This window comes from Hylobates moloch, unplaced genomic scaffold, assembly GCF_009828535.3.
Source record: "Hylobates moloch isolate HMO894 unplaced genomic scaffold, HMol_V3 SCAFFOLD_17, whole genome shotgun sequence".
NCBI lineage: Eukaryota > Metazoa > Chordata > Mammalia > Primates > Hylobatidae > Hylobates > Hylobates moloch.
The window spans coordinates 83,432,619-83,458,568 of NW_026652292.1; the positions used below are offsets into that span (position 1 = coordinate 83,432,619).

Sequence of the window (25,950 nt, forward strand, 5' to 3'; positions counted from 1 at the left end):
GGAAGACGTGAAGCAGCCCCGTCTGCCTGAGTGGCGGGGCTGGGCGGCTCTGAGAGGCACGGTCACCGCAGCAACAGCGAAAACCTCACACTTCCCTGGAGGAACCGGCCTCGCGCTGGGAAATGGCCAACCTCTTCCCCGCCCCCTGCACCCCACCGCGCCGCAGCTTCCCGCTGCGCCTCCACATGAAAATCCGAGGACTTCCTCGGCCTGCTCCGTCCCCAGCTACCACCCATCTTTTCTGCTTTGCTACACAGAAAAGCAAACAAAACGATAGAAACTTAGCAAAAAGCCTTGCCCCATTTCCTCCTCTCCCTTCCCCCCGTGTCCTGATGGATCTCCAGGCAGCCCGTGCTCGCTGAGTCTCCCCAACCCCGGTGTGCTGTCCGTATCCCCGGCCAACCTGTGGGACACTCAAGGCTGCCATTGGCCCCCCACGACCTGACACAGCCTCTGCTCTGTGTCACCACAGCAGCTACGCCAGCCTGTCCTGAGACGCCACCCCCCACCCCAAACCGAGCAGCCCCAGGCCTGTAGTCATTCCTGACCCCTTCCTTTTCTCTGCATCACGACCCAAATACATCAGCAACTTATTGTGGCTTTCTCTGAATTAGTCTCCTGCGGCTGCCGCGGAAATTATCACGAGGTGGTGTCTTCGAACAATGGAAATGTACTCAGTTCCAGAGTCCATAAGAGCCACGCTCCCTCTGCAGGCTCCCGGGGAGAAGCACAGTCCATTCGGTGCTGCTGCCACAGAACGCCACACACCGGGTGATTTATGAAGAACAAATTGATTTCTGCACAGTTCTGGGAGCTGGGGCATTCAAGGTCACCACGTTGCCACCTGTGAAGGCCCTTCTGCTGCGTCCTCACGTTGGGGAAGATGAGAAGCAAGAACCCAGTCCTTTCACAGCAGCATCAACCCGTGCGTGGGGCAGGGCCCTCGGCCTGAGCGCCTCCCCCAGGCCCTAACGCCCGGCACTGCCCCGCTGGGGATGGAATTTCCAACATATGAATCTGGGAGACGCCTTCGGACCACAGCGGGGCAGCCTGCCCTGGCTTCCAGCTGCTGGTGGCCCAGGCGCTCCCTGGCTCATCTCGAGGCTGCCTCCCTCCAGCCTCCAGCCTCCAGCCTCCAGCCCATCCTCTGCTCTGTCCTCACCAGGGCCTCCTGTCGCGTCTTGAGTCTTCCTCCGCCTCACTTGTGTCATGGGATTTAGGCTCCACCCAGATATTCCACGATTATTTCATCCCAAAATCCTTTAATTATATCTACAAAGATCCTTTTCCAAATAAGGTCCCATTTGCAGGCTCTGGGGGTGACGACGTGGCTTATCTTCTGGGGCCACCACTGAGCCACTGCTGTTCCAAAGGGCATCTCAAGTCCGTCCACTCCTCCACCCTGACCGCCCCCACCACAGTCCTCCTCTCCTGCGTCCGTTTCTGCACAGCCTGAGCGATTTTCAAAAACAACACCTCAGACCCATGCTCCTGCCCACAGCCGCCAGCGCCTTCTCTCTCCATGCAGAGCTGGACCCTGCTGGCGCCTGCATCTCCATGGTGTCACTGCCTTGGGGGCTCACAGGGACCCACACTGGCATGTTCGTGCTGTGCCCGCTGCCAAGGCCGCCTCACGCCAGCACTCCTTCGTCTCCTTACACCCCACAGCCTGGAAGGGTCCTCCCTCTCTAAATCCGCCCATGTCTCCCCTTGTGAAATTAAAGCACAGAATTTCTCGTTTTGAGGAAAACCTATTTTAAAACAATCTCATCACCCCGGCCCTAGTTCTCTCTTCCACTCACAGTGGCCTTCCACGTTCCCCGTCTCTGGGCATCCTACAACCCTTAGGGCTGTCTCCTATCCCGCTCCCTGGTGGAGCAGGCAAAACTGATTTTTTTCTGGTTAAAATCTCCAAAGTTGTTAAAACTAAGCAAAGAATCTTAGAAGTGTCGCTTTTACAAATGAGAGAGGACTTGTTATGGCTTCTACTTAGGGATCAACTGTTACCTCGTTAAAGGACGAAAGGTTGAGTTTTTTGGCGATGAACTTCTTTAGATGCAAGACGGTGGCCTGGGCTGAGCAGCGGATCCACTTCCGCTTCAGCCCCCGCAGTTTGCTGCTGTTACACTCCAGGCAGATGCTCACCTGCAGAAAAGGACACTGGTGAGAGCGCAGCAGGAGGGCTCCCCCGGACGGTTCTGGAGGCTTCCTTAGACATATTTCACTAATTCCTCAATCTAGGGCTGCTGACCTTTTTGAGATCAGACATCTGCTTTGACTTCAACACGGCAGAAAAAGAATTTTACATACCTTATCTGAAAACCTGTGTATCGTCTGCTTGCCATTTTGTGAACTATAACCTCACCCTGTTAATTCTGGGTGTTATTAACATAATATTTGAGAATTAATCCCAGAGTTATTTATCCATCGCAGGCACTGAGTTCTTGGTCTCCAGCTAAGCCTGTCCGGACAAACACGGCGCAAAGAGGAGTGGGCGGCCCTGTGTCTGCGAATGCACTCGGGGAGACAGCAGCGACTGCAGGAAGACAGCAGAGCCACAGGCGGAAGGTCACAGCTGCCTTCCAGGTGACCAGCAGTTTGGCGGGGGACCCGCAGGATAAAAAGTGACTGAAGGGGACTGTGGAGTCCCAGCAGCCACGGGCTCCCAGCCGGTGCGAAAAGGAATCTGCCCGGGACCAGGCTTCACCCGAGGGCCCGGCCGGCTTGGCCCCCGGGATGTGCCTGACAAGGAAGGGCGACGCTCACGGCAAACGCTTCTACAGGTGGAGCCGCAACAAACGGCACAGTTAGGCCCTAACAATGCAGTGGAAGGATGGACAGGGGATTAACTGAAATATGTATGTCTAAAATTACAAAAGATACAAAAGGGAGGACCAGGGGTACAGATGGGCAGGTATTGAAGGTAATCAGATACAATTTCTAAAAATAAAAACACTGACGGAAACTAACATCTCAGTGGATGGCTGAACCACAGATTCATCTCAGCCGAGGACAGATTAATGTCCTAAAAAAAAATTCACTTGAGGAAGTTACCCGTAAGAGGTAGAGACAAACACACCAATTAAAACAATAAAAGGAAGGCTAAGAGAAAGGGGAGACGGCCGGGCGCAGTGGCTCACGCCTGTAATCCCAGCACTTTGGGAGGCCGAGACGGGCGGATCACGAGGTCACGAGATCGAGACCATCCTGGCTAACACGGTGAAACCCCGTCTCTACTAAAAAAAAAAAAAAAAAAAGGGGAGAAGACGGGGAACCCCAGAGGGAAGAACAGAAAGGAAAGGAAGTGTTAAGAAACAGTGACTAAGGATCTCCCACAACAGTGAAGGGCAGATCCTCAGATTCAGGAAGGAAAAGAATCCAAAATAAAAGAAATACTCCGACAGGGTGCGGTGACTGAGCACAGCCCATTACAGGCCCCGCAAGAGCCACTGAGGAGATAAGTGGATTCCGTGCAAAGAGCAAGAGAGATCCTTGCTCCGGGGCGGGATGGAGCGAGGCCGCCTGCAAGCATCACGGGAGAGGGACAGTGCGGGGGGCGGGGGGGGGAAGACCCGGGAGTCTGGAGAGAGAAGAACTCGGGAGACGGGCCGCGCAGGGAGAAAGACCCGGGAGCGGGGCCGTGCGGGGAGAAAGACCCGGAGTCCGGAAGGAGAACTCGGGAGCGGGGCCGTGCGGGGAGAAAGACCCGGAGTCCGGAAGGAGAACTCGGGAGCGGGGCCGTGCGGGGAGAAAGACCCGGAGTCCGGAAGGAGAACTCGGGAGCGGGGCCGTGCGGGGAGAAAGACCCGGAGTCCGGAAGGAGAACTCGGGAGCGGGGCCGCGCAGGGAGAAAGACCCGGAGTCCGGAAGGAGAACTCGGGAGCGGGGCCGTGCGGGGAGAAAGACCTGGAGTTTGGCGGAAGTGAGAGCAGGGAGAAAGGGGGTGCCCGGTGAGAGCCGCGGTGGGGGTGCTTGTGCGGGGAGGGGCACAGACTTACAGTAACTTTGGACTTTTTTTTTTTTGAGACGGAGTCTCCCTCTGTAGCCAGGCTGGACGCAGTGGCACGATCTCGGCTCACTGCAACCTCCGCCTCCTGCATTTAAGCGATTCCCCTCCCTCAGCCTCCCGAGTAGCTGGGACTACAGGCGCGCACCACCATGCCCGGTTATTTTTTTTGTATTTTAGTAGAGACGGGGTTTCACCATGTTGGCCAGAATGGTCTTGATCTCCTGACCTCGTGATCTGCCCACCTCGGCTTCCCAAAGTGCTAGGATTATAGGCGGGAGCCACCGCGCCGGGCCAACTTTGGATTTTTAAAAATGTAAATAGTTTATACATTTTGTAACCACTAGTATAAGAGAAGTAGAGCTTATACCTTGCAAACCAGGGGAAGAAAGAAAGAGATTAAAGAAAGTAATTCACTCGACAACAGGGAGGGAGGAAGCACAGGAAAAAACTGACAAAAAGAGCAAAATAAAAAAATAAAGCAGGAACCAACTCAGATCCTCCACGGAAAATCGTGGAATGTGTAAGGTAATGTGCCAGCTAAAAAAGTTTCTAATTTTTTTTAAAAAACCTAGCTCTATGTTGTAAACAGTGTCACATTTAAGACATTTTAAGAACAGAAGTATCACACAAGCATTAACCAACAGAAAGCTGGCATAGCTGGATTCGTATTAGTCACCAGACTTAAGAAATAGAGCTTACTGAGGAAGAAGCCCCCTAAAGACGAGAAACATTTCTATACGGGAACACAGCTGGTGACAAACGCACGCCAACAGAATGGCCATGGTGGGCTTCACGTCTCTATAAGCAGCGGACGCGCCCTGCCCTCAACAGGCAGCCGCTGTCTTAGGCTCAGGGAACAGGCGTGCCAGCCACACATGCACAGGTCTGAGGCAGCGGGGTCTGCAGTGTATGGGGCTCGCAGGGCAGCAGGAAGGGGCTGCACAGATGAACGCGGGCCTGCATGCTCCTGCGGGAAAACGCAGACACACGGGCGGGGGCGGGGGGGGACTGTGGAAGGAAAACAAGAAAACATGTTTACGTTTGCTCAGATTTGCATACACACAGGAGGTACTCACAGTGGTTCTCTACAGGTCACTACAGACAGTGACAAGAGATGAGAACAAAATTAAACCTTTTCTATAATATTAATCTTAGGACTAAACGAATGTATTACCTATTTAAACGCACTAAGTTACAAGCTCCCTTCTAATTTTTAGGCTTTATTATGGCACAGTTTACAGACACCTCTTTTATGTGCAATAACTTTCCGTAAATTTGCACTTTCTCGATGACCGCCATGGCAGTCTCGGATGGTTTCCATCACCTCAGAACCCCCAGCAGGCCCCTCTGCGATCTGACCCTGCTGGGGGAGCGGGGTGGGGAGTGAGCTTCAGTTTGGGAAGATAAAAGGCTCTGGAGATGATGGTACAACACTGGGTCTGTACCCAAGGCCACTGAACCACACACCTGAAAATGGTTAAAATGGCATATTTTATATGCATTTAACACAATTTAGAAAGCTGGTTTAAAAAAGGTGAAAATTTTAAAATTATTTTAATAACCACATTATGAAGCTGGAAACTAAAGGAATGTTCAACTCTAGAGTTTAGGAAAGAGCCGGGTGCAGTGGCTCACACCTCTAATCCCAGCACTTTGGGAGGCTGAGGTAGGTGGATCATTTGAGGTCAGGAGTTCGAGACCAGCCAGGCCAACATAGTGAAACCCCATCTGTACTAAAAATAAAATTAGCCGGGCATGGTGGCACATGCCTGTAATCCCAGCTACTCAGGAGGTGGAGGTGGGAGACTCGCTTGAACCGGGGAGGCAGAGGTTGCAGTAAGCCGAGATTGCACCCCCGCACTCCAGCCTGGGCAACAGAATAAGACTTCATCTCCAAAAAAAAAAAAAAAAAAAAAGGGCCGAGTGCGGGGGTGGCTCACGCCTGTAATCCCAGCATTTTGGGAGGCTGAGGTGGGTGGAACACTTGAGGTTGAGAGTTCAAGACCAGCCTGATCAACATGGAGAAACCGTCCCTACTGAAAATACAAAAAATTAGCCGGGTGTGGTGGCGCATGCCTGTAATCCCAGCTACTCTGTAAGGCTGAGACAGTAGAATCGCTTGAACCCGGGAAGTGGAGGTTGCGGTGAGCCGAGATCGCACCTTGCACTGCAGCCTAGGCAACAAGAGTGAAACTCCATCTCCAAAAAAAAAAAAAAAAAGACAATTCTGAAGAAGAAAAATGAGGGGTACGTACTCTCCCAGAAGACCACAACTTAATGGTAAAATAAATCATTGCAATTCGGTAAGTTCCTTGTTGTTTTGGCATAATGGGAGACAAGAGACCAGCGGAACAGAGCAGAGAGGCCGGGGGACCTGAGAGTGTGGAAACTTGGCAAAGCTGAACTCCACCTTGTCCATTCTACACACATCGTCAACTGCAGGGGCTTACGACCCAACTGGAAAAAGCAAACCTTAAAATATTTTACAAGACAATGTAGGAGAATGTATTTATGACCTTAGAATGGGGAAACATTTTTAAGATACAGAAGAAAATACCGATACATTTAATTATGTCAAATTTTAAAACTGTGGATGATGATAGGTCGAAGAAAGCCGACAGCCGCAGAAGGAAAGACAATCCCTGGAGTGAGTGTGGGGCGGCGAGGGAGGAGGCAGCCCTCCAGCTCACGTAAGGAAAAGTCAGGCTGCTCAGGACAGAGACGGGCAAAGAACAAGTAAGCAACTCACACGCAGAGGAGCCCAGAGACGTGTGATGAGCCGCTGGACACCCCACACACAGGAGACTGGAATCAGAAACAACACAGATACCGTGGAACACACCTGCCCCAGGGGGACAAGTGCAATGTCTTAGAAGAGTGATGGGCTGGTCACCACCTAAAAGTCTCCAATATTAGAACAGATGGGAAATTAAGTGTAAAAAAGTCACAGCGTAACAACATGCGCCACACACACACCATGCACATAATGCCGCACGCTCTGCGACACCACGCGGCCCTGTGTGCACACGGCAGTCACCATGAAGCATTACACACCTCAAAATGCAACTTTGATTGTAAAGAGGGCACTGCAGAAAGACCTGTCGCTTTCTATGACTACACATCGGCCTGCCTGGGAACACTGAGCTCCTTGTCCACCTGGAAGTGAAAAAGAGCCCAAGATCTGGCATCTGCATCTGGGTCACCAGCGAGTCCTGCAGGCTCCCTCCCTTTTAAATATGCCCCAAACCCAGTGCTGCACCCGCACCGCGCCTGCCTGGTCTCCGCATGGCCACCCTGGCCGCGCAGGCCGCTCACTGCACAGCAGCTGCGCTAAGCGGCAACCCTCTGGGGATAAAGCCACTCCAGGCTGCATCCCACAGCACACCCTGACCTCACATCCCATCTGCCTCATCTCCCTCCTCTGAGTGACAGCAAGTTCTCACCATGGGCCCCCAAGGTCCCCAGCCTCACCTCCAGCCTTACCCATTCACTCTGACCCGGACTCACCACCCATGACACGTGGGGCAGCCTGGCACCAGGTCCCAGCTCACTACCCCCTGCCTCACCTCTGCAGTCCAGGAGAGGCTCTTTCCACCCTCTGCCCCTTCCACCTCCAGGGAGTCTGGCCTGGATCGGTGGGCTCTCCGCTCCCCACCAGCCAACCCTCACCACGCCAGCTGCAAGGTCCTTGTAGGCAGAGCCCACTTCCAGCAGGCGTGCAGCAGGAGCAGGTGTCCGGCTCTTGGGTGTGAAGTCCCAGGAGCACAGCGCACACCCGAGGGTGCGGACGGGAGCCGGCGGGCCAGGGAGGCAGAACTCGGAGGAGTGAAAACAAACCACATTTCCAGCTCCACACACAGGAGCCACTGGAGCCTCTGGGGGGCGGGAGGGACCCCACACCAGGCCCCCCAGCCTGCTCAGGGTAAAGGAGCCATTTCCCCTGTTTCTGGTGCTGGGACACCACACCCACCAAGTCACAGGCCCGGTAAGGGTTTCCTAACTCCGCACGAGCGAAGACAAGCAGGGACCACACCAACCCTGCAGCCCCACTGGGTCTGTGGGTGCCAGGACCACCAAAGACGGAGGCGACTCCTCCCAGGACCCAGAACGCCCCTGAAGTCCACTGGGCAGCTGCTCGTTCCAAGGGAAGCTGAATGTAGGGTTCGTAGGAGGTCAGAGTCTCGCTCTTGTCACCCAGACTGGAGTGCAGTGCCTCGATCTCAGCTAACTGCAACCTCTGCCTCCCAAGTTCAAGCGATTCTCCTGCCTCAGCCTCCCGAGTAGCCAGGATTACAGGTGCCCACCACCATGCCCAGCTAATTTTTTGTATTTTAGTAGAGACAGGGTTTCACCTTGTTGCCCAGGCTGGTCTCGAACTCCTGAGCTTGGGCAATCTGCCCGCCTCGGCCTCCCAAAGTACTGGGATTACATGCGTGTGCCACTGTGGCTGGGCCAGAGTCTTTTTTTTTTTTGAGACCGGACTCCCGCTCTGTTGCCCAGGCTGGAGTGCAGTGGCGTGATCTTGGCTCACTGCAAACTCTGCCTCCCAGGTTTACGCCATTCTCCTGCCTTGGCCTCCGAGTACAGGTGCCCGCCACCATGCCCGGCTAATTTTGTGTATTTTTAGTAGAGATGGGGTTTCACTGTGCTAGCCAGGATGGTCTTGATCTCCTGACCTCGTGATCCGCCCACCTCGGCCTCCCAATGTGCTGGGATTACAGACGTGAGCCACTGTGCCCGGCCAAAAGTCTTCTTAAACATTAAGTTCTAGGCTGGGCGCGGTGGCTCACGCCTGTAATCCCAGCTCTCAGGGAGGCAAGAGGCGGGAGGATAGCTTGAGCCCAGGAGTTGGAGACCAGCTTGGGCAATATAATATAGCGAGACCCCGTTCTCCAGAAAAAGAAAACGGAAAAAAAAAAAAAAAAAGACAAGTTCTAGGCCAGGTACAGTGGCTCACACCTGTGGTCCCTACTCGGGAGGCTGAGGTGGGAGAATCACCGTAGCCCGGGAGGTCGAGGCTGCAGGGAGCTGAGACTGAGCCACTACACTCCAGCCTAGGCAAGAAAGTGAGATCCTGTGTCAGAAAAATAAGAAAACTTTAAAGCTGTAATTTCCTCACCATTTTCTCCGGGGCTTGTCAGCTCTGGGAGAGAAGCTGCCCACGCCCTCACCTGGCAGCTCAGGTGCGTGAGCCATCACGGCCCAGGGGGCCTCCAGTGAGGGCTGATCTGTCTCCCACTATCTGGGTAACTGGGCTAATCTCAAACACAAACCTTCGTGGTTCAACAGAGGACAAAACCCACTGAAGTGAGAAGAGCTTCATCAGGGACGTGTTCAGAAGAGCCCGGGACAGACGGGCACCAGGAGGGGACTGGCAATCCCGAGGCTCTGAAAATGAAGATGGGCGGAGGCCGGGCGTGTGGATCTGACCGAGGCCTGAATGGGGTGGGAATCTCTGGGGTTGCCCTGGCGGGGTCACGGCCACGTGCAGGCCTCTCCTGTCTGCCCAGCTGCAGTCTGGTGGAAAGACCCCTGGGGGCCTGGAACCGGAGGAGGAGGCTGCACACACGAGGCAAAGTCCATGTAGGGCCCCTGTACCCCCAAGACTGCATCACACCCCACCCCCAAGTCCTGGCAGACACTCAGGACCCCAGCTCAGGGCAGCAGGCCCGCCCCCCACCTCACTCCTTATCCACAAACCCCACCCTTGCCCACCGAGTCCTGGGGCCTCAGGACGCCCACGCAAAGCTCTGGAAGCGGCAGCTGGGGGAAAAGAGCGGAACAGCTGTGGCCGCGCATCCATGAAACCCGCCGGCTGCTCCCAAAGAAGTCAGGCTCCAGAAAGGAGAGTTCTGGAATTAAACAGACCGATGGCTTATACTTAAAAAAAGATGGGAGCGAAAAACAGCTGTAAAGCAAATGAGTCACCTGAGGCTAACCAAGAGGCTTCCGGCTGTGGAAGGAATGGGGTCACACAGAGAAGGTGGCAGAACTGAGAGGAGAAAGAACGACCAGGGACCTCAGGAGGGAACAGCAAGGGCAGCGGAAGAGGCGGCTTCCGCCAATTTCCAAACTCCCAAGGTCAAGTGTGGGAAACGCCATTCACCTGTGCAGGGGGCGCCATCTTCCAGGAGGATCCCCATCCTCTCCCTCGGAAAACAGAAAGAAAGGCCTCGTCAAGCATTTTTGGCTTAGAAGACATCGTTGCGAGTAAATAAACCAGACACGCTTTTGCGTTGCTCAGCGATGACTAAACTTGCCTCGCTCGGGAAGATTTGGAGGAGCCACCAGTCCCAGGAGGCCTGTGCCTTGAGGCTGAGAGCCCACCAGTGGTGGGTGGGAGCGAGGGGGCCTGCGCCCGTCAGATGATGGAGAAGAGGTCGGCTGTGAAGCCAGCACGGCCGCCTGATGCCACCCTGAGCCTCGGCTGCTCTGAGTTGGCTGTGAACAAACCTACAGCCGGAGCCCAGCCAGGGGTCGGAGGGGCCAGAGCCTCCAGGCACAGGCAAAGCATCCACACCTTCATGCCCTTCGGAGGGGCCACCGGGGAGGGCACAAGGCTGAGAGCAGAGACATGGGCCTGGGTGAAAGGTGCTTCCCTCATCTGTTTTTTTTTTTTTTTAATGCTTAGTATTAAAAGTACATAATTTAATCAGTTCATCCGAGCGACTGAGGAGGGTTTAAGAGTTAAGAGAAGAAATGACTGTCTCTGGTGTAAGGGGGACGACACAGAGCCCGTGACCAGCAGGAGCTTAGGGGCCACCGTGCTGGGCTTGGAAGTGACGTGCAGACATGGCGAAGCACAAATCCAAACACACGCCAGGAAGACACCAGAAATGCCCACAAAACCCATGCAACCTCCTGTTAAGCCTAAATAACTATAACGTCACATCACAACTTGAGAAGAAGCGATTCCTAGAATAAAATTAGTGTGAAATGAAATTTTAAAATTACCCAAAACAATCTGGAACAAACCCTCGGATGACTTCCCAAGTTTCGGAAGATGGAGATCAGCAACTCATCACAAAGTTATAGACGCAGATAATCCAACAAACGGACACGGAATCCAAGTTTAAGAGCAGCCACAAGAAGAACAGAAAAAGAATGCAAAATTTCCAAATCATTAGAGCAGAGAATATAGACACCAAAACCAGATCCAAGCCCTCATGGGGAGAGGGGAAGAAAATGTTTTCTCATAACGAAGACAACGGGTTAAACTCTCCTATCAAACAGAACCTGAGATGGGTGTAAAAAAGCAAAGCAAAGGCCTCCATAACACAGCTGAAACAAACGACAGGGAGGGTGGAAGCAGAGACCAACAGCAGCAGTAGTGATGTTAGTACAAGAGAATCGGGGGTTACAGCGAAAACACACTGAACAGGAAAAAAGAAAAAAAAAAGAATCCACAGTGCAAGTCATCAAAACTACGTAAGAACCATCACCTGCTTCCTTTCTCTCTCTCTCTCTCTCTCTCTCTCTCTCTTTCTTTGAGATGGTCTCCCTCTGTTGCCCAGGCTGGAGTGCAGCGGCATGATCTCGGCTCACTGCAACCTCCCTGCCTCGGGCTCCTGTGATTCTCCTGCTTCGGCCTGCCGAATACCTGGGATTGCAGGCGCACACCACCGCACCTGGCTGCTTTTTGTATTTTTGGTGGAGATGGGGTTTCGCCGTGTTGGCCAGGCTGGTCTCCAACTCCTGACCTCGAGTGATCTGCCCACCTCGGCCTCCAGAAGTGCTGGGATTACAGACGGAGTCTCACTCACTCAGTGCTCAACGTTGCCCAGGCTGGAATACAGTGGCGTGATCTCGGCTCGCTACAACCTCCACCTCCCAGCCGCCTGCCTTGGCCTCCCAAAGTGCTAAGATTACAGCCTCTGCCCGGCCACCCCGTCTGGGAAGTGAGGAGCGCCTCTGCCCGGCCACCCCGTCTGGGAAGTGAGGAGCGCCTCTGCCCGGCCACCACCCCATCTAGGAAGTGAGGAGCGCCTCTGCCTGGCCGCCCCGTCAGGGAAGTGAGGAGCACCTCTGCCCGGCCACCACCCCATCTAGGAAGTGAGGAGCGCCTCTGCCCGGCCACCACCCCATCTAGGAAGTGAGGAGCGCCTCTGCCCGGCCGCCCCGTCTGGGAAGTGAGGAGCACCTCTGCCCGGCCGCCCCGTCTGGGAAGTGAGGAGCACCTCTGCCTGGCCGCCCCGTCTGGGAAGTGAGGAGCGCCTCTGCCTGGCCGCTGTGCAACCTTCCAAGTGTGAAGTGACAGCCTTCATTGTAGAATGAATGAAGATACTGGCACTGATTATATAACACCTTGGCAGCTATCTCAAGTCGTTGATGGTGGAGGTATTGGAATTATAGAAGAAAGCAAACACACAAATTTGACTAAAGGCGATTTTGTGACTTCTTTCTATTGGCCATGGCAAACCAAGGTTATTCTGGATGGAAATAGCCTTGAAAAGGTGATATATATATGAACGTATCTGATTTTTTTTCCCTGTATAATTCTTACTTTGTGCATTTGATATTCAGTTGTGTTTGTAATCACGGAAAAATAAAAGCGTATAAAAAAAAAAAAGAACTATCAGCCTGCACACCCAGCAGCACGGCTCCTAAGCACCACTGCGAGGTTATAGAGCAACAGAGAAAACAAGAATCAACAAGAAAAACGGCCAGACTTGAATGTTGGAGTTCACAATCTCCCAGGCTGCCTGCTTGCTTCTCATTCATTCAACTTAACACCTCAAGGTGCCTCACAAATAGGAAACCATTTAATCTTCATAAAAACCTCAAGGCAATCTCATCACCACCTCACGCCACAGACAGAGAAACTGAAGCAGAGGTAGGTCACTTGTGAAGGCCACGCCCTGGCTAAAGGCACAATAGGACGTGGGCAACTGGCCCCCGGGTCTGCTTGTTTACCCGCCACACCAACCAGCAAACTCAGCCAAAGGAAAATCACCCCAGGACCCCTGGAAAATCTGTGCCCAAGTGAACAAGAAAGAGCTCAATCCCCCACGGCAGAGATCCACGCAGACAACACCCCTGGCCACTCGGGAAGGAGACCAGAAGGGGGGTGGATGGAACCCAAAAAGGCCACGTTACTCAAGTGTTTCCGAACAAACTTCTCGATTAAAAAGGAACTCTGATGAAATTACAGCTTCTTTAGAAATGAATGCCGGTGAAAATATTACTCATCAAAGTCTGCAGGGAGCAGCCAGGAGCACACAGGACACGCAGCCGGAAATGCGCTTACAAAAAGACTGGGCGGGCGCACGGGCTCATGCCTGGAATCCTGGCACTTTGGGAGACTGAGGCAGGCGGGCTGCTTGAGCCCAGGAGTTCAGACCGGCCTAGGCAACACAGCAAGACTCCATCTCTACAAAAAATTTAAAAAGTTAACTGGTGTGATGTGCCAACAGTGTCTGCTACTCTGGAGGCTTGGGCAGGACCCCAGGAGGCAGAAGGTGCAGGGAGCTGTGATTGCACCATTGCACTCCAGGCTCGGTGGGAGAGCCAGATCCCGTCTCAAAGAACAACAAAAGACTTTTAACTCAAGATGTCAGGAAAAAAAAATGTTTTAAGAAAATTCAGCAAGGCTGGGCACGGTGGCTCACGCCTGTAATCCCAGCACTTTGGGAGGCCGAAGCAGGTGCAGTTCAGGAGTTCAAGGAGTTCGTGAGGTCAGGAGTTCAAGACCAGCCTGGCCAACATGGTGAAACCCCATCTCTACTAAAAATATAAAAATTAGCCGGGCGTGGTGGGGCATGCCTGTAATCCCAGCTACTTGGGAGGCTGAAGCAGGAGAATCACTTGAACCCAGGAGGCAGAGGTTGCAGTGAGCCAAGATTGCGCCACTGCACTCTAGCCTGGCAACAAAGTGAGACTGTCTCAAAAAAAAAAAAAAAGAAAAAGAAAAAATTCAGTAGGGCACGGTGGCTCATGCCTGTAATTCTAGAACTTTGGGAGGCTGAGGTGGGCAGATCACCTGAGGTCGGGAGTTCAAGATCAGCCTGAGCAACATGGAGAAACCCTGTCTCTACTAAAAACACAAAATTAGCCAGGCGTGGTGGTGCATGCCTGTAATCTCAGCTACTCGGGAGGCTGAGGAAGGAGAATCGCTTGAGCATGGGAGGCAGGGGTTGCAGTGAGCCGAGATCGCACCATTGCACTCCAGCCTGGGCAACAAGAGCAAAACTTCATCTCAAAAAAGAAAAAAAGAAATATTTGATCAATTAAAAAAATTGGCTCTTTTGAAAGCAACAAATATATCTTTAGCATGTCAAGGATCAAAAGAAAAGGTAAATATTAGTACAAGTAAACACTGATATAAACTTAAAACTGCGAAACAAGAGACTAAACTGGAGGAGGACACCACACACAGCTTTACATCGATCCATGGAAAACCACACCAGAGGAAGGGGAGCAGCAGCCTGCACCCCTCTGGAACACCAGCCCACCCAGCAGACCCCAGAACCGCATTTCCACGAGGTCCCGGGGGTTCCTCACCACTGGGGAACTGCTCTAAGGACAAGTAACTAACAAAGGCAACCAGGAAAGACCCGGGGCCTCCGCGCAGACGAGACCAATGCCAGAGAGAGAACAGTGTGATTCCAGGAGAGCCTCCACGCCACCAACAGAGGAAGCATCAGGCACTTCAACATCAGAAACCAAGCATGGCAGTGAAACCGGGGTCATGAAAGAAGAAGGTGATTTCCTCTCTTCCTGTTCCTCCGGACCCCTTCTCTGAACCGGCCGCTCTTCTCTACTGACCCAAAAGGCAACGCCATCACATCCCACGTTGGACACACGTATCTATTTCTCTAATGCTCACTGAACCTTTTAAACGACGCGTAAGTGTAAACTAAAAAGTTAAGGTTCCATTACTTGGCTGGGCATGGTGGCTCACGCCTGTAATCCCAGCACTTTGGGAGGCTGAGGCGGGCCAGAAGTTCGAGACCAGCCTGGCCAACGTGGTGAAACCCTGTCACTACTAAAAATACAAAAGTTAGCCAGGCGTGGTGGCAGGTGCCTGTAGTCCCAGCTACTCAGGAGGCTGAGGCAGAAGAATCGCTTGAACCCAGGAGGCAGAGGCTGAGTGAGCCGAGATGGCACCACTGCACTACAGCCTGGCAGACAAGAGCAAAACCCCACCTCAAAAAAAAAAAAAAGTTCTCTAGACGTGGGTATGGAATTTCATCAAATTATTTTACTGCATCTCTGTGACCGTGTAGTTTTTCTGTCTTCATCTGGTAATACAGTAAATGGTCCTCAACATTCACTCTCACTTCCCTTTCAACACACTGCCAGGCTTTGCCTTCTTTCACATAACATTCATTCACAGAGCACAAAGACACGCCCGGAGGAAAAGGCACAAAACTCGGGCCATGGGGCTGAGGCCAGAGCCGGCCGCATGACCTGCCATGTTTTATATCTGCCATGCTTTACCCTAAGCACGTGTTCCTCTGGTAACAAAAAAAAAAAAAAAAAAAAGAAAAAAGAAAAATGAAGAAGTCGGGGGGAAGAAAACCGCAGCCCTTGGGTGCTGGGCGTCAGTGCTTCCCTTCATCCGGAGGGAAGGTTTCTGGTGTGAGCCCTCCCTCCATGCTCGCAGCACTGCACTATTACAGGAGCACTAATACAGGAGCCTCCCGGAGGCCTGGGGCCCCGCCCACCTGCTCAGGCTCCCTAAGGGGCAGCACTAATACAGAAGCCCCGGGGGCCCGCCCACCTGCTCAGGGCCCCAAATACAGGAGTGTCCAGAAGTCCCAGGGCCCCGCCCACCTGCTCAGGGCCCCAAATACAGGAGCATCTGGAAGTCCCGGGGCCCCGCCCACCTGCTCAGGCTCCCTGGGGGGGGAGCACTAACACTGCAGCGACCCCCGGGCCCCACCCACCTGCTCGTCGCTGCGGTGGTAATCGTTGTCCTCCTCCGGCTTCTCCTCCGCGGCTTCTTTGTTTGAACTGTCATCTGCTTTGGTTTCACCTTTTAGCACAAACAGAACATGGTGCACCATGAAATCCAAACTGTCAAGCCATTTAAAAAACTATACTGTACTCCAAATGCCACCAAAAATTCACTCCATTAAGAGACTCTGGGCCGGGCGCGGTGGCTCACGCTTGTAATCCCAGCACTTTGGGAGGCTGAGGCAGGAGAATGGCGTGAACCCGGGAGGCGGAGCTTGCAGTGAGCCGAGATTGCGCCACTGCACTCCAGCCTGGGCGACAGAGCGAGACTCCGTCTCAAAAAAAAAAAAAAAAAAAAAAAAGAGACTCTGGACCCCCGGAGCGGAGTAAGAGTCAAAGGAAAGCCGACTGCAAAGTGTCTGCAGGGGTCTCCCCAGGATGCGGAACAGGCGTGTGGGCCTGTGGGTGCAGGCGTGGGGAGCACAGGAGACAGAGACGGGGCAGCTGGGGCCAGTGTGGGACACAGACACGCTCAGCATCGGCCACACGGCCAGGCCCGCCCAGAGCTGCTCAGTGCTGACCACATCAGCCCCTCAATCTGAAAGCCTTCTCCAAGAAATACACTGTTCTAACACTGCTTTTAAAATGAAAACTTCCCCTCAGGTAAAACGGTTCTGACAGGACTGCTTGGTTCCCAGACACGCTTCCTAACCGCCCCTCATGGCTGTGCTTCCTGGGACCCGCAAAGTCGTGGGAGTGACAGAGCCAGGCCCCTCTCACCCCTCCAACTGTCACAGACGCACAGAAGAGCCTAAACATTTCTTAAGAGTTTGTGTGGTCCATTAGGAAAATAAAATGTCCTCAAGACATGAACGTTTGTTGTGATACAGTCAAATTTGAACATACCATTCCCTTTACACAGAAACCAAACCATTACTTTGCCATTTTACAGTAAAGCAAGCCAAATTAAGTCTCAGGAAGTTCACCTTCCACTACTTTTTCCACAGGCCCTCCAACCCCTGACCTCTGCCCCCCAGGCACTCTCGGGGGGCCCTCCTGCTCACCCCTGCTGGCCTCACCCCTCCAGGACCCCCACTTCTCCCATCTGCCCACATTCCCACTGGTACCAGGAGTGAGGAGGAACACCTCGAACCCTAACCTCCCCACACCCTCGGGTTCCCTCACTTTCTCCCGTGAGCACGTGTGGGAGGGCCTGGCAGACAGCACCAGCTCTTTAAGAAAAGGCCTCGTGCAGGGGATTCCTGGGGCTTCTGGATGGGCACGCAGGGCACTCACCATTCCGATGGGAATCTAAGTGCTGTTTCGCAGAGCAGGTCTCCCCCTTGATGTCTCCCGGCACCTCCATGCCCAGTTTGTGATAGAACTCCCTCTGCTTTCTCATTTCCGCTACGGAAAACCAACACACACTCTTTCATCTCACAGGCAGTGGGTTATATTAAACTTCTGTTCATAAACATCACGTAAAGAAAATTAGGGATTTGCATTATGAAGTTTGAAGTTTCTTAATAAGAAAGCAGCAAATTAAGACTGAGATGTTTTGGGGGCTCAGCACAGCGGGAAGCGCACCCCCCGGGCACCTGCCCCACCAGCCCACGCGGGACGCTGAGTCGCAGGCCGGCTGCTCCAGGCCTAGGAGAGGCACGGGGCCCAGGAAGCCCAGGTGCGGGACTGCCATCCCCACCTCAGCCACTGCCTATGAGCGTCCAATGGCACAGAACCAACCACCACCGGGAGCTTGATAAACACTGCGGCCACATCGGTGCCGCGTCAGACACCGCTGACCTCACGGAACCAGTGGACTGCCTGGACGCCCACAGCTCAGAGATGAACCTGCCACTGGGCTCCCCCCCATGCTCCTGCGCAGTGGCAGATCCTGCCGGCTCACAGGCGCCCAAGGCCACCATACCCCAAGAGAGCCCTCGAGGGCCTGAGAGCCCCCGGGACCATGCGTCCCGGGTGCCTGAGTCCACAGCCTGCAGGAGAGCTGCTCACAGCTATGGGCTCTGGCGCCATGTCGCCTGGCAGTGGGTTAAGAGCGCCCCCTGCTGTCTGTGGCCACAGCCACAGGCACAAATTCCAGGGAGGAGACTGCCGGGCTGCAGACGGGCCGCAGCATCCTCACCCACACCTGCCACTGGGTCACCTGTGGCCAGACCAGGAGGCCTGACCCTCCAGGGATGGCCAGCAAGAGCAGGCCAGAACCTTGCAGGTTCCAGGGAAAAGCAAACGGACTCTCGGCAAAGGCCCCCTAAGTGTGACCTTAATAAGTTCACACCCAGGTGACGCAGTGGACAACGTGGGTCACTGCTCAGGAACACACAGTAGGCAGCAAAGAAAGGTTAGAACAAAGCTGCTCAAACCGCAACCCAGACATCACTCTGAAAAGTAACGTATGTGTTACGTGACCAAGGAATTCTTCACCAAGCTTTTTATCCACGTTTGTCCTCCCTACATCCCATGAGCACGGCCAGGCCAGGCAAACGCTCTGGGCATATCCTAACCTACACAGCTGCCTCACAAACACCAACCGTGCAGGGACCAATGCCCACCTGAGGCAACGAGCTTGGACACAGAGGAGAATGCCCCGTGAGCCTGGGCAGAGAGAGAGGAGGGGACCCCGAGAGCCTCGGCAGAGAGAGGAGGGGACCCCGAGAGCCTCGGCAGAGAGAGGAGGGGACCCCGAGAGCCTCGGCAGAGAGAGGAGGGGACCCCGAGAACCTGGGGAGACAGAGAGGAGGGGACCCCAAGAGCCTGGGTAGAGAGAGGAGGGGACCCCGAGAGCCTGGGTAGAGAGAGAGGAGGGGACCCCAAGAGCCAAGGGGATAGGTGGGGCCGGCTGCAGGCGAATGGAGTGCTGGAGCCTCACAAGGGAAATGCTCAAAGATTAGCCTGGAGAATCTGAGAGCAGCTTGAAAGAAAATGTTTCCCTTAAATAATCACATCCCAGCAGCCAGAATGGAGGCCTGGAAGACGGAGGCTGACAGCAGGAGGCTGTTCCCATCAGTCTGCAGAAGAGCCGTGATGGGAATGACAGAAAGGCCACATGGGTCCCTGCAAAGGAGAGAGCTCCATGGACACAGTGGAAGGCAACTCAGCTTCAGACCCTTGGCTTTAATTCCCATTTCTTTAATTTTCACCTATAAGAATAAAGAAGGATTAAAAATAGTAGCACTCAGTGTCAGGTGTATACAGGCACTGAAACATTTATTGGGGCTGGGCACGGTGGCTCACACCTGTAATCCCGGCACTGTGGGAGGCCGAGGTGGGTGGATCACCTGAGGTCAGGAGTTCAAGACCAGCCTGGCCAACACGGTGAAACCCCGTGTCTACTAAAATACAAAAAATTAGCCGGGCGTGGTGGCTCACGCCTGTCATCCCAGCTACTCAGGAGGCTGAAACAGGAGAACTGTGTGAACCTGGGAGGTGGAGGTTGCAGTGAGTTGAGATTGTGCCACTGCACTCAGCCTGGGCAACAAGAGCAAAACTCCGTCTCAAAAATATTGGATAAATAAATAAATAAATAAGAGCTCACTCTCTCCGGACATGGCTCTTGAGCTGGGGCAGTCCAGCCTGATCTGATGGGCTCACTGTTGGCACAAGGCTAACGAATCGGCCAATCAGAAGCTTACTCTGACTATAGCCGTATCTTCATTTTCACTTCTGAGAAGAAATTCTGCTGTGATGAGACATTCCATTTTAAATTTTCAGCATTTTGTAAATACTGCTTTCCTGTGAGTGGGGAACATTGCTGGTGTCTAAATACTGCTTTCCTGTGAGTGGGGATATTGCTGGTGTTGGGTTGGTGACTCCATCGTCAGCTGTTTGCTCTCAGCGTAGCTACAGTATCACGGATGAGAAAGTCAGTGCTTTGCCATCAACAATGACAGTTCAACAACAAAATAATCCAGAGTTCACTGTGGCTTCGAAGCGCAGCCCTGGAAGTCCCCTTTTCTCCTTTCCTTGTTCTGACGTGAAGGCCGTGCAGTGGTCATGAAAATGTCCCCACGCAGTGACGATGAGTTCCAGCCATGGTGCAGAGGGCTGCTCAAAGCCACCGGCAGGCAGGCAGCACAGGCCTGGCGCACACTCAGCTGCACCACGGACGGGCTTACGGGTGAAGGCGACCACAGCTGAGCCAGTGGGGCCGGTTCCAACCAGGCTACGCACCATGAAATTTCAATTCTTAAATTACCACGTCACAAAATACGATGCTTTTGATTTTTTCCAACTATTTAAAAATGTAAAGAAACATTCTTAGCTCATGGGATCCTCTTGCCTCGGCCTCCCACAGTGCTAGGGTTACAGGCATGAGACACTGTGTCTGGCCCCTACGTTTCTAAAGCAAGAGGTGACAGGCATGTTCAGGATCTGTGGAAAGAGGACTGGTGAGCACGTGAACCCCACAGCCCTCACCAGGAACAGAGAGGAGCCTGGCACACCAAAGACCACGACACGCCCACCGAGTGAAAGAGCCCAGAGTGGGCAGAGACTGAGAATGGACACTTTGATAAATGTCTTAAACATGTTGCCTCTACGAAGACAGGTTTCTAAAAAAATTTATAAAAACAAAAACAACAAACCACTAAAAACCTAACCCCACCTCTGATCTAGCAGGGAACTCTCTTCCAGCAAGCCCCCGCCAAGTGGGGGTGCAGGGACAGCGTGGAGGGCCTGCCACGAGCCCAGGTGGGAGGGGCAGGACCCTGTTGGCATCTCCTCCAAAACAGGCACCTGGACCCTCGAGGGCTGACGCCTCGCCTCACCACTGCATCCTTGCAGCTAACGCGCGTTTCAGGAAGAGGCCTCTGGTCGGAGAACTCAGGTTTGCAATTGTCTGCACCACAGATAAAACTAAATAAATTGCAAGTAGCCTCCATCAAGAAAACAGGTACACTGCTAATAGTTTTAAAGTGAGAATCCTCCTGCTGAAGAGCCACAAATGACTGAAAGCTTGACAAACAACAACAGAAAGAATATTGACTCAACGGAAAATATGGTGGCCAGAGACAGGAGCTCGTCAGGGAGACAGCTCGGGGCCACCGTGCCCTGGGGGTGTCAATCTAGAGCACTCTGGAACCTCTAGACTCTCGACTTCTTCAATGTAGAGTGGAGTTCGCAGCATCCACATCGGACAAGAGCGTGATGAGGTGGACGAGAACATACAACTTGTTCCAGGCTGGACACACACTCAACTAACACACGAAGACGAGCGATGGAACAGAGGTGGCATGCAGATCTCAGTGCCACCCTGTTCAGCACGTGGACAACACCTGCCCTGATGGACACCCAGAAGCGGGCTTGCCAAAAACACGGCTGGAACGTGACCCAGGTCCACTGCCGCAGGACAACCCAGGACAACGGGAAGGCAGAGGCAGGAGGGAACCAGAAGGAGACCCATGAGTCAGTGGCATTCTCTGGATCCTGATTGGAATAAACAAAAACAGGCTGGGTGTGGGGGCTCACACCTGTAATCCCAGCACTTTGGGAGGCCAAGGCAGGAGGACTGCTTGAGCCCAGGAGTTCAAGACCAGCCTGGGCAACACAGCAAGACCCTATCCCTACAAAAAATTAGCCAGGCGGCCGGGCGCGGTGGCTCACGCTTGTAATCCCAGCACTTTGGGAGGCCGAGGCGGGCGGATCATGAAGTCAGGAGATCGAGACCACGGTGAAACCCCGTCTCTACTAAAAATACAAAAAAATTTAGCCGGGCGTGGTGGCGGGCGCCTGTAGTCCCAGCTACTCGGAGAGGCTGAGGCAGGAGAATGGCGTGAACCCGGGAGGCGGAGCTTGCAGTGAGCCGAGATTGCGCCACTGCACTCCAGCTGGGCGACAGAGCGAGACTCCGTCTCAAAAAAAAAAAAAAAAAAAAAAAAAAAAAAAAAAAAATTAGCCAGGCATGGAGGTGCTTGCCTGTAGTTCCAGCTACCCGGCAGGCTGAGGTGGGAGAATCACTGGAGCCCGGGAGGTTGAGGCTACAGTGAGCTGTGATAGCACCACTGCACTCCAGCCTGGGCAGCAGAGACCAGGTCTCAAAATAAATAAATAAATAAATAAATAAGCAACAACCAAAAAGCACAGCATTTATGAGACAACTAGAAATGTCAGCGCTGAGTGGCTACTTGGTATTAAGGAATCTCCACTATTTTCCCAAACGTTATCAAGGTATTGTGGTTATGAGCTTTAAGAAGAACCCTTGGCCGGGCACGGTGGCTCACACCTGTAATCCCAGCACTTTGGGAGGCTGAGGTGGGTGGATCACGAGGTCAGGAGATCGAGACCACGGTGAAACCCCGTCTCTACTAAAAATACAAAAAAAAAATTAGCCGGGCGTGGTGGCGGGCGTCTGTAGTCCCAGCTACTCGGGAGGCTGAGGCAGGAGAATGGCGTGAACCTGGGAGGCGGAGCTTGCAGTGAGCCGAGATCGCGCCACTGCACTCCAGCCTGGGCTGGAGTACTTAAAAAAAAAAAAAAAAAAAAAAAGGAGAACCCTTATCTTTCGGGGATACGTACTGCAGCCTTTACAGATCAAAGGCCACGGGGCGAGGCTGAGGGAGCAGCATGTGCAGCAAGGCCGGCCACGCCTGCCTGGAAACTGCTGGCGGGGGGTGGGGGTCACAAAACTCGAGGTTCCTGCCCCAATCCCGCCCACTGCTACGCGTTTGAAACGCTCCAGTGCAAACTTTTTTTTTTTTTTGAGACGGAGTCTTGCTCTGTCGCCCAGCCTGGAGTACAGTGGCGTGATCTCAGCTCACTGCAACCTCTGCCTCCTGGGTTCAAGTGATTCTCCTGCCTCAGCCTCCTGAGTAGCTGGGATTATAGGCACCCGCCACCATGCCTGACTAATTTTTTTTTTTTTTTGTATTTTTAGTAGAGACAGGGTTTCACTACATTGGTCCGGCTGGTCTCAAACCCTTGACCTGATGATCCACCTGCTGCAGCCTCCCAAAGTGCTGGGATTACAGGTGTGAGCCACTGCGCCTGGCCACAAACGTTTCTTAAAGGGTCAGCACTGGCGGGGGTCACAAAACTTGTGGTCCCGCCGTGATCCCGCCCACTGCTACACGTCTGAAACACTCAGTGCAAAAGTTTCTTTTTTTTTTTTTCGAGATGGAGTCTTGCTCTGTTGCCCAGGCTGGAGTGCAGTGGTGTGATCTCGGCTCACTGCAAGCTCCGCCTCCCGGGTTCACGCCATTCTCCTGCCTCAGCCTCCTGAGTGGCTGGGACTACAGGCGCCTGCCACCACGCCTGGCTAATTTTTTGTATTTTTAGTAGAGACGGGGTTTCGCTGTGTGCGCCAGGATGGTCTTGATCTCCTGACCTCGTGATCCGCCTGCCTCGGCCTCCCAAAGTACTGGGATTACAGGCGTGAGCCACTGCGTCCGGCCCAAACGTTTCTTAAGGTGTCAGCATTTAACTCAAATGTATCCTTTGCCTTTTCCCAGGACTAAAAAACTTTCAGATATTAAAAGACTAATTGTTTCTATCTACGTTTACTCAGGAAATCTAAATTCTTCCTGCATGAATGAACTCTGTGAGTAGGGAAAGAAGCCTCCAATAGTATGATTCTCTGGGTCACGCATTAAAGGCGAGATACGGTTTCTATGGATCTGGCATATTCAGCCGTGTTTTGAATTCCAACCCTCTTCTGAGATACAGTGAGAACCAGCCCAAGTGAATTCTCAGCTTCTCTATCTGCCTTTGAAAGGTCTGATGAGCAGAATGCCAGGACAGCCCACCTGGCACTGATCTGGCCCCTCCTTGGCCTCCTTGCCGGTCGCCAGCGGAGGGCCACCACCACCACGAGTGTCGGGAGCCGGGGAGCTTTCTGCTGAGCAATCCCCAAGCAACCGATTTCCACTTTCAGGGTATTTGTACTACTTGGTATTTCTTTTAATTCTAAATGAAATTTGACTTTAAGGTGAAGTTTTTCTAGAAACACTAGCTACCCGCTCTGCCAACGTGCTGCTCCTCTGTTATGGGGAGGCTGGCGCTGTGGGATGGGGGGAGGCAAGCCTGGGACAGGAGGTGGGACCCAGGAAGAAGGCAGGGTCCCAGGAGGGGCAGGAGCTGCGTTGACCCCTGGGGGTCCCACGCACTAAACATGCGATCCATACTTGCTGAATGAATACAGAGAAGGGGTAGAAAGATGTCTACGCATCTTAGCCAAGGAGATGAAGATGGGCTGAGAGCAGGGATGAGAAGACGGTGATTCAGCCAAAAGGAAAGGGGCCTCCCATCCGAGAACCAAACTTCCAGGAGACCAGGGGTTGCAGAGGCCGGGCTGGGACCTCAGGGATCAGCGAGACAGTCGGACACTCACCTTCTTGGAGGCCTGGTACCAATTTGTAAACAATATCTTGCATGGTTCTGTCATGACTGGCAAAAGAACAGAAAGGTGGAGTTAGCTAGAAATGTTAATTCTATAATTCCTGTACATTTTCCATTTAACAATATCAAAGTTCAGAATCACCAGTCTGGAGCTTTGTTGGAATTTTACTCCCAGTTTACAAATGAAAAAATGTTTGTGTCACCAAAAGCTATGTATGAGTTGAATTAATGCATCATTTAATTTGGGCTCTGGCTGCTTATAAACATTTCAAATAATGACAGATAAGGTTTAAGATTTCTTTTTTTTTTTTTTTTTTAAGACGGAGCGTCGCTCTGTCGCCCAGGCTGGAGTGCAGTGGCGCAACCTTGGCTCACTGCAAGCTCCGCCTCCCAGGTTCACGCCATTCTCCCGCCTTAGCCTCCAAGTAGCTGGCACTACAGGTGCCCGCCACCATGCCTGGCTAATTTAGTTTTTTTGTATTTTTAGTAGAGACAGGGTTTCAGAGTGTTAGCCAGGATGGTCTTGATCTCCTGACCTCGTGATCCACCTGCCTCGGCCTCCCAAAGTGCTGGGATTACAGGCGTGAGCCACTGCGCCCGGCCTAATGACAGATAAGGTTATTCTGGGAACCCGTGCTTCTGTCTGCCGGACACCCCAGGTTCCCTGCATCCCGCGCGCTCAGGGGACACCGTCCCCGTGGACACCCCGGGTTCCCAGCGTCCCGCGCGCTGAGGGGACACCGTCCCCGCCCCTCCCACCAAGTGCTTCCTGGGGTCTCCTGGTCTTTGTGGGATTTCCACTGAACAGAGGCTTTTCTAGAATGTTTCCAAATAACGTAAAGAAAAGTCTGTAAGGGCTGGGTGTGGTGGCTCACACCTGTAATCCTAGCATTTTGGGAGACCGAGGAGGGCAGATGACCTGAGGTCAGGAGTTCGAAACCAGCCTGGCCAACATGGTGAAACCCTATCTCTACTAAAAATACAAAAATTAGCCAGGCGTGGTGGCAGGCGCCTGTAATTCCAGCTACTCGGGAGGCTGAGGCAGGAGAATCCCTTGAACCCAGAAGGCGGAGGTTGCGGTGAGCTGAGATGGCGCTATTGTACTCCAGCCTGGCGACAGAGCAAGACTCCATCTCAAGAAAAATAAATAAAATAAAAAATAATAATAAAAAACGGAAAAACAAACACATCTGCCTTTCCTCCTTCAAAATGTGTCTTCAGAATTATCTCTACTACCCTCTTGTGGTACAAGGAGCACTTCCCTTCCTTTGGAGCAACCCCCCAAATCTGAACGACCTCCCAAATCTTTGTGAGAACCACACGCTCCACCTGGCTGGCCCCTTGGCCTCCTGCTGACGCCCAGGCAAGAGTTGCCTTCTCCAGAAATGGTAGCTGGCCCAGGGGTGAGCCCAGGCTCTCTGTGACCCTGGACAGAAGAGCACAGCACAGGGAGAAAGACCTCGGCCATGTGTCAGAGGCAGCAGGGCCAGGGCCCCAGGACCACCTGCTCCATGGCAGAAAGGTGAAAGGTGTATCCAAGGACCAGCTCACATCAAATTTAACTTCAGCAAATTCTGTGTAAAACTCATGAGATTCAACTTGGTCTTGAGGGCTTTCCAACATTAACTTGACTAAGTATTTATTTATTTATTTTTTTTTTTGAGAGAGTCTCGCTCTGTCGGGAGTGCAATGGC

General features: G+C 53.1%; 1 protein-coding gene across 1 annotated transcript in view; it reads right to left on the bottom strand.

Annotated features, from left to right (window-relative positions):
* The window catches only part of PCGF3 (polycomb group ring finger 3), a 59,145-nt gene that overhangs the window by 6,652 nt on the left and 26,543 nt on the right, over positions 1–25,950 (bottom strand). The window contains 4 exon segments of the mRNA XM_032135294.1: positions 2,008–2,145; positions 15,898–15,986; positions 17,204–17,314; positions 24,249–24,304. Of these exon segments, the coding sequence (XP_031991185.1) occupies positions 2,008–2,145; positions 15,898–15,986; positions 17,204–17,314; positions 24,249–24,304 (394 nt within the window).